General features: G+C 37.1%; 1 protein-coding gene across 1 annotated transcript; it reads left to right on the forward strand.

The window, feature by feature from the left end:
- Positions 1 to 952: 952 nt before the first annotated feature.
- Positions 953 to 7,929, forward strand: LOC115447350 (protein artichoke; the record flags this gene model as incomplete). Its single annotated transcript, XM_037445228.1, is given in 6 exon segments — positions 953 to 1,216; positions 2,710 to 2,809; positions 3,192 to 3,481; positions 4,168 to 4,314; positions 4,458 to 6,342; positions 6,345 to 7,929. Coding segments are annotated over 6 exon segments (3,711 nt in total), but the record flags the coding sequence as incomplete, so codon positions are not given.
- Between the last annotated feature and the right edge of the window lie 1,710 nt (positions 7,930 to 9,639).

A 9,639-nucleotide genomic window follows, 5' to 3' on the forward strand; every position in this document is an offset into this window, starting at 1 on the left:
TTAAATTTTGAAGTGAACAATTCAATTAAAGACTGACGCACATTTCATGAATATGCAGTATTTGAATAACCTCGTTACCATATTTTTTTCCAATATTCGCAATAAATGAGAGATTGAGTTGTGTTCGTTTTATAGTTTTAGTCTACCGTTACGCTAATTAGAATTGCAGAGCATTTGAATTTCAAATATATTTCGAGCGAATGTAAGGTACATACATCTTGTAATAAAATTATTTTTGGATTTAACGCAGGTTTTATTTTACATATTATATTTTTTTTATATGGGGTATATACGGGGGAACTTATTTCAGTCTCTCGTGATCATGAAGGCTGCAAAGCTTCGAAGCATTGGGAAAATATTATAATATAAAAAACCGCGATAAAATCCGTAAAATAATTTTATTTCAATGTTTTACATTCGCGTAAATAAATCTTTGTACATATTTCTCTTTAATTAAAAGTATGTATTTACAACAAATCTACAGCAGATATGTTTAGTTTATCTCATCTCTTTTATTACTACGACGAAGCAAGGTAGGGTAATGATTTGACACCCTACGTATACATAATATCATGTATGAATCTCTATAATCTAGCGTCGCTTATACTTTATTTATTTTGACACATGAGGTGTCTATCGATTCGTATTTATAGTCTATATTATGCAATGGTTATAGTCTATATATATTTTTCTGAGTTGCTTTAGCTCGGGGTGTATAAGGAGGGTTATTCGAGGAATATAATTTCCTTTATACATTTTTCTACATTAAAATGCCCTATGTTTTGGTCTATCTTTGACAAACAATAGGATTAGTAAAAAAGTAGATTCGGTATCCTAAAGATAAGGTATACCATTGATGGTTGTATAACGATAAAAATCACATATCACCATCCCAGTATGAATGAATCTCTTCCTTATATTTCTTTTTATAATGTTTTGGTTTTGTTTCCAGATATTCTCTTCCTACGGTCTACCGCTCAGAGAACTAGACTTTTCACACAACAGTCTCCGAAGACTACCAGACCGTCTTCTGGCTGGAGTTCGAGGGAATCTGACAAAACTGGCGCTAGCCGACAACCTTCTTGGTGACAATTTGAACCCGATATTCTCCACTGCTGAGCTCCACAATCTACCAGCTCTAGAAGAATTGGATTTAAGTGGAAATAATATCAGAGGATTGGAGGAAGGACTACTCATTGGATGCGATGTTCTTAAGGTGATAATACTTATGTTAAATTTTATTTCACAAGAGTAATTTATGATGAACTCACATTTGGTCAAAGGTGTTTCTAGTTTAGTAAGTCTATATTCATAGTTTACTTTGATGAAATAATATACGAATCTAATACAGAGAAATGTAGTATTCGAAAATGTTTATAATCTTAAAAGATGTAACATAAAATAGGCATATTTTTTGTTTCAACTAACCTTTGTTTTTTAACATGTACATATGCAAGCGTCTAAATATACAAATACTCTAATAGTTTAATAACATTGAAAAGTTTATTAGTGAGGCTTTAACGCGAGTACTAAGTATGCTTTTACTTTGCTCCTTTATAAAGAGGAGTAGTGTTACAATTACTTTCAGCGGAGGGCAGTTATTTAGTGTTCTTTCCCTACCTTTTTGCACAATAGTAATTTTTCAGTCTAGAATATTTTCTCAGGTAAATTGGGTGGAAGCTAAGGAACGTGGAAAAACAAAAGGAATGCTCCGTTTAGTTTGACGATGTTATTTTCAGCGGCCGAATGGAAATCATTTTCTGGGAAAAAAATATAAATTCTGTTTGTGTTTGCACTATTTTTTTTCGCTTGATTTGTGGCTTTAACGAGAAATTTATATTAAATTTCTATATATACACACTTTTATACTCGTGATTTTTACTGGATTGGAATCCCGCAATCGTGATAACTGATTAGCTCTCTTCCTGCAACGACTTAGAGCGGAAATAACTTTGCCGAAATGACGATATGCATAGCCCTACATATCTCTGTAACGGGTATGAGAGTTGGAAGAGTTTGTTGTACATAAGAAATGTTGTTTAATAAAACTATAGTAACATAGTGAAACACGGGTCACAGTATTAAAAGCAAAAAGTCTGCCATTAGTGGAGACTGGAGAGATTATTCAATCGATTCTCGGACGTCATTCAAAGTCATTTTGTCGTGCCAGTACTATTACTTATCTATTTAGTTCACCAAGGGCGAAAGGTGGAATTTTCCGAAAGGTAAACCGAAATAACATATAGGTAGAATATACATGAATGTGATCTGTAAAAAGTTCTAATGGTATTCGATTCTACATAAATTCTTCATAAAGGGAAGCCGGCAGAAATTAGGTGATATAGACCCTCTGCCACTGTAGTACACAGTTTATAAACTAATTACCCCGATGTACAGCCGTTTTCAATTAACTAACCCCATCGTTATCTTTAATCCGATTCAAAAAATTTACCAATTACCATAATGCATTTGTAAATATGTCAAAATACTTTGTTATGATTGGTCCGTTTTTGTGATAGATTGAAGAAGCGCTCCGGTTTCAAAATGGCGGTTAATGAGTAGACAAACGCCATCATTGTGCAGTTGTATATACATCTGTTGGCAAATTTGTTACATTATCTTAGGAATCTAAACATTTTTTGTTTATATCCTACTTTATCCTACTAGATAAAATGTGCTTTGTACAGAACTGTAAAATATTTCTTGCAGGTCTTCCGTTTGGATCGTAATAACATGAATTCTGTACCCGCCTCGTCTCTAAACGGGCCGCAATCATTGAAAGTTCTCTCGCTGAGGGAAAATAGAATAGGTAAGTTTATTACGTTCCCTCGCCTTTTTTCGGAGAATTGTGAAATTCTGTAAATGGATGTAGTTATTTTTTATTACCTATCTTATATTAGTTATAGATGTACGAGCATGTCTGGATTTAGTTACTTAATAATGTGGTTTTACGTCTAGTACTCACAGTATTTTCTAATATAAGTAAAGTAAAAAAGTACTTTTAGTATATTTAATTATAAGTTATAGAATGTCAACTTAAGCGGGACAAAAAACCTACTTATCGATATCGATCTCAAATTAAATGACCACACCCAATTTTATAACAGAAAATTCTATCTTATCTTAAGTACGATGTACATTAGCGATTGTTATACATAGATCTAACTAATTAATATTCAAATATATTTTAGCGCTAATACGCCAAGCATCCTTTGTGTCCCAGAAGACATTAGAAGAGATAGATCTGCACGGGAACATGATATCCGCCATTGAAGGAGGGGCTTTTATAGGCCTGAGCGACTTGCAGACACTTGATTTCGGCCGTAATAGGCTCTCCAAGTTTAACAGCGACGTATTTCAAGGGGCCGAGAATTTGGAGAAGTTGGACCTCTCGGAGAACTTCATAAATGACTTCCCGACGGTTGCCATTAAATCTTTTGTCGCCCTTAAACATTTGAATCTGTCCAGCAACATGATTACGGTGAGGGTTTCAGTGTTTGTTTGTCTTGTTTGCTGTCTGTTTGATTTTATTTTTAGTACGCGTTAGCTTTAGATGTTGTGTTTATTGTTAGGTAAATTGCTTTTTAATATAATACATAATGAAATATGTATGTCAAAAAAGATTATGGTATATAAATAACTTTCGCAGTATCTTTACCGTGATGAGTCGTGATTTTAATTCCTGCATGTTTTGAGTCTCAAGTTTTTAAAGATCGACACCTTCTAGTTCTTGATACTTTTGATAATGTAGTTTTACGGATACGGATGTCACTATTAATATCGTTTTAATTCAACGGGGTGTATTTATTGTATCTTGATTTTTTTTCCTTTTAAATGAATATTTTTGTGACTATTCCCTCGGTGGTGTAGTTGTGTTACGTGCGCGGTACGAGGTCCCGGTTCGAACCCGGGTTGGGCAAAGTAATATTGGAATTTTTATTATCAGCCGAGAGTCTGGAATTTATGCCTGATATAACGATAGACTCGCTCCCTATCATATCACGGGACGGAACAAACAGGGCAAAATGATGATGCCCTGGTAGCACCTCCGTCTACCCACCCTTGTAGAATAAAGATTTTTTTTGTGGCAATGTTATTTATTTACTCGAACCCAAACAAATCTTATGTAACTAATAAAGCTAACTTAACTAAAATCTTCTATTCCAGAATATTGGAAACAACCACCTGAGTACGTTGACTTCATTACAAGTATTAGACCTGAGCAGAAATAATTTAGTTAAACTCGCCCCGGGCACATTTGTTGGTCTCACAGAACTAAATTATTTGGATATTGGCGTCAATTCACTGCGCACGGTGAGTGATTGAATTATTTTATTGCATTGTGTTTCTAGTTTTCTCAAATAAGTAAATAGTTATGGTTGATTGAACTAGATTGTTTTATTGGAAATGAAAATATGTATAAATGCGTGGAAATAATTTTGTTTATTATTTTGCAGGTGGAGGACGACGCTTTCGACGGATTGACAGGCCTCAAGACACTTCTATTACGCGACAACAACATACTATTGATTCCAGCGACAGCGCTTTCTCGATTACCAAATCTTGTTTCTGTTCATTTGGGTTTCAACAGGGTGACCGCGTTATCAAACGACATTTTGCGATCTGTGTCAGACAGAGTAACTTCTTTAGTATTATCTAGAAATGTTATAAGGGAATTACCGGTGGCTGCCTTTGGACACTTCAAAATTTTGAAACATTTGGATCTATCAGGAAATTTACTGAACTCTATCGCTGCGGAAGTTTTCGAAGGACTGGAACAATCGCTAGACTTTTTGTCTTTGAGCCAGAACAGAATTCTCGGATTTACTGGTCAGCAACTGAAGTTTGTTAATCTTTGGTTTTTGGATATATCCGATAATCAAATTTCGAATGTACCGGTGGAAGCGTTTGAATCGATTCCTAGTTTAACTCATTTAAATATGAGCCGAAATTGGCATATAAATGTGTTACCGCAGAATGTGTTTCAGCAAAATCAGGCTTTATTATCAGTGGACTTAAGTCGTAATGGCTTAAAGGCGTTACCGGTAAATCTATTTTCGAAAAACCTTAATCTAGAACATATTGATTTGTCTCATAATTTACTTCAAGAAATTTCCGAAAACTCATTTAAGAATCTGCGAAATCTCACTTACTTAGATTTGTCTTACAATAATATAGTTAACATAAGGACTCCGTCATTCGTTAACGTAATGTCGATTCAGTACTTATCTTTGAAAGGTAATCAATTGAGTGCTTTCAAAGGCGAATTCTTCAATACGGGAACAAGTCTAGAAGTCATGGATCTGTCGGATAATCAACTTAGTTATTTGTTCCCGTCGTCGTTCAAAATCCATCCTCGTTTAAGAGAAATCATACTTACTAACAACAAGTTTAACTTTTTCCCTTCAGAACTTATAAGTACTTTGCAGTACTTAGAATTGGTAGATTTGTCTGGAAACGAATTGAAAAACGTAGACGAACTCGACTTTGCTCGCCTCCCAAAATTGAGAACAATTTTGTTGGCAAGGAACGAACTTGAAACAATAAGCGAAATGGCTTTCCATAATTCGACTCAAATACAATATTTGGATTTGTCGAACAACAAGATCGATCGGTTGGGAGATAGGCTATTTGAGGGGCTTATACGACTCGAGGTTTTGGACTTGAGCGGCAATTTACTAACCGAATTGCCTGACAACATTTTCGAAAGAAATAGGCTGCACATGTTAGAGAAAATTATTCTCAGCAGAAATTCATTTGAACACGCTCCGCTAAAGGCCTTACAAAAGCAATACTTCTTTGTATCTACGGTCGATTTATCACACAACCAGATTGTGGATATACCGGGCGAGGATAGTGTTATGGTGAATATTAAGAAATTGGATCTATCTTTCAATCCTCTTTCTGAAAAATCAATTAGTAATGTACTGACAGAGCCGAAAACGGTGAGAGATCTAAATTTAGCCGGTACTGGAATTACGGATATTGGACAGTTAGAAACACCGTTCCTATATAATTTAAATTTGTCATTTAACAACATCACAAAAATATCGGAAAAGACATTTACCCGAACAACGCTGTTAGAATCTTTGGATTTATCTCATAATCAGATCGCTGATGTGACTGGATCGTTGGCAATTTCTTGGTCTAAAATGAGAAATCTCCAACGTTTGAACATTTCCAGTAATCCAATGGTGATGATTATGGACGGTAATTTTGAAGGTTTAACATCTCTTCGTATTTTAGATATAACGCATTTAGAAAAATGTACCAGGATAGAGAAAAATGCTTTTAGGACGCTCGCAAATCTAGTCGAGTTACGAGCATACGGCTATCCACGGTTAGGTATATCGACATACAAGGTGCTTTACAATATGTGCTAGCTTTAGAGAAGTTGGATGTAGAAGTAAAAGACACTAATATTGGTGCTGATCAATTACACACAACATTACACCCAAGGCTTGAAGAACTTGGAATAAGAGGATCACGTCTGAAAACTGTGTCTTCTGGCGTGCTTGCTGGATTGAAGGCTCCAGCCATCACGGTGCGATTTAGAAATACTTCAGTCACTTCTCTACCTCCTGCACTACTGTTCCCATTACCTAGATCATCACAAATTACAATAGATGTAGCTGGTAGTCAACTGACAACTTTGCAACCACAATTACTTGTAGCCCTTGATGATCGTAGGGCGGATTTGTCTATGTTCGGCTTGCATAGTAATCCTATTCGCTGCGACTGTAACGCTCGAGCATTGAGAAGGTGGTTACCCAATGTTGGTATTGATGACGTCCGATGTGATTCGCCAGAACATCTATCAGGATTTCTATTGGTCGAGATAGGTGATGACGAACTCACTTGTGATGCAAAACGGCGAACAACGACAACGTCTACTAGCATTTCAACTACACCACAACCGCGCCTTGTCCATCGGACATCTTCAGAGCCAGATATTATCTGGTCAGTTGCTCCTTCACATGATAGACCAAAATCCGGTGAGCCCAAAGGAGCTCCTGTTATCGGTGTTGCAGCAACAAGTAATGATGATAATCTTATAATAGGTATAGTCGGAGGCGTAGTGGCTTTTATAGCAATATTGATAGTAGCTATATGTATCGTTAGGTTAAGGATGACTACGACATCATACAGAGGTGGTCCTCTGGCTAGTAGTCCTGCAGGAGGTACGCCAGCTATGTGGGGTGGAGCTTGGCCTGGTTACGCTGCAACTATGCCACCAGCCTCCTTATCAAATGCCACCTTGCCCCATAAAATGCAACCAGGACCGGGTTCTGTAAGATATCTAGCGCCACCACCACCAGCGCCATATTTCATAAGCATGCCACCTCAAGACGATAAAATATATCGGTAGGGAACCATAAGTTAGATTAATGTGGTGTAAATATTCGTGTTGAAACTTCGATAATTTTATCAAAGTTTACCTTAAGTAGGTTATATCGTTGTAGATATCAATGTGGCTTGAGTTAACAGTTGGACGGCAAAGGAGAATGCCCATTCGTGTATCGGTGTAATACATGTATAGTTTTTCATGTTATGTTTTTAAAACCAAATACAAACGTACGAGAATATTAAGCGTCGCGCAGACTCTGCAATTTTTTTTTCTGAGAAACTCTTCACTATTGTAATATTGTCAGTCATGAAGTTGCTATTAACGTATACTGATACCGAAATTCTTTGAAGCATGGGCAGTCTTCTTTACTTTTGTAAACAATTACGATTTAATGCTTTAAGTGCTATTTTTCTGACTTAATAGTTTATAAGTCACCAGTGACACAGCAAATCCAAATCGTGGTTTGGTTTAATTGTTTCTTTTCTTTCTTACTTCTGTATAAAATATTTATGTTAAAGTTTTTACTGATTCTTACGATAGCATTATTGTGTACTTTAGCAATAAAATATTTAAGAACTTAATGCATTTTGTTTTCAATTCTCAGACTAAAATGATGATTCCCCATCTCTATTTCATCACAGGACCAGCAGAGCCGGTGAAGCATCATTATTACATGGTCGAAATTCCAAGGGCTCGCACTTAGTGCTTTGCTTCCATCTTTATTGTGCGGACATGCAAATTGTGGAAGTCACTACTGTCGTGTCTATTTCCGCATACATACAATTTGGAGCTCTTCAAGTCGCGAGTTGATCGGTTTCATCAGGGCAAGCATGCTTCGGCTTAGGCCGCATAATCGCTTAACAATAGGCGGATAGCGTCAAACGTGAGCCTATTTAAAAAAATAACAAACAAAATTTAGGGCAACTATGATATTTATAATTTTTATTATTGTTAATCGTTCAAACCGAAGTCAAAATCAGCCACATTTGAATTTGTGGCTTTAAAACTAGCTAAGGCCTATCTTTCAATACTCCTTATGGTGGCCAGTTGGTTTTTATGTTAAACTCTCTAAATTCTTATAATAGGCTATTTGATTTCATTGATGTCTATACGACGGCTCAGCAATAGTAAAGAATATAAGCTGTTCGGATAAAAAAATATTCTAGTCAGGGTCTTAGTGACACCTTTTGTTAAATACTGATCGTTTAACAGACCAAGGCAGTTGGTCACTGACAAGTCGTATAAGTCGGTTGGTTAGTGAAATATTAGAGAAAGTATTTCTGTAGTCAGTGATAGTTCATTATATTTTATTAAAAATTATTTCAGTTCCTAACAAGCACAAAATACCAACACAACAAATTTCCAGTGAATACAAACACTAAATATGATAAAAATATTTGAAATACTTCGCATTGAATATTTTTTCTATTTGTTTAGATGTAGGAATTTAAATAAAATTTCAGTGCGTGACATTTTCAATGTACAAATAGACCTAACAAAGTTCCAAATATGCTTTTGTGTTGGTATTTTAAAATTCTGTCAACTATTTGCATCACCATTTGAGTTTGAACTATCTATGGATTTGGTGTACTCCTCCAACTCCACTCCACTTCAACTTTACTGACTCTTCGGTGTTGTTGTCTTACGGTACGACTGCAGTGAAGACGTCTCTGTTTCGATTCCCACTGAGCGGTTATGTTGTGGTCACCGTGCCTTACGACCCGGCGTCGAGGCGCCCGGATTTGACCTTGACCTTCGGGTGACCGCCGGGCCGAGTCCCTAACCTATATACAACGCATGGCATACCAACTAAAACTCCGCGGTGGCCCTCTTCGGGGCATTAGGGACGACTGTGGGCTTCCTCTGACGGAAATGTTTAAGTTTTCGTCCGCAGTCGTCCCTGTGCGGTGCCGCCTGTTGCGGCCCGTCTCCTATAGGGGGGGCTCAGAAGCCCCCGCGTAACCGAAGGACGCTCTCGGCGACAACGGCAGCATTAGGCCTACCTTCCACGCTGCCGTCCATCCCAGGGGTCATCACACGCCACCCGCCTACGACCCCCCGATGGCCCCTATTAGTCGCCTTTTACGATAGGCAGGATACCGTGGTGGAAAGAATTCCACCATTGAGAACCAAACGCCCCCATGCCACAGGGCGGGATTCCCGGGCCTAGCAAGGTAATATTCGATTTTTCTATTCAGGTAGTATCAGCCGGAGTCTGGAATTTAATTAAGCTCGTTATGGCGATATGCTCGTTCCTCATCACATAATGGGATAGAATAAATACGGTGGAA

Source organism: Manduca sexta, unplaced genomic scaffold, assembly GCF_014839805.1.
Source record: "Manduca sexta isolate Smith_Timp_Sample1 unplaced genomic scaffold, JHU_Msex_v1.0 HiC_scaffold_1344, whole genome shotgun sequence".
NCBI lineage: Eukaryota > Metazoa > Arthropoda > Insecta > Lepidoptera > Sphingidae > Manduca > Manduca sexta.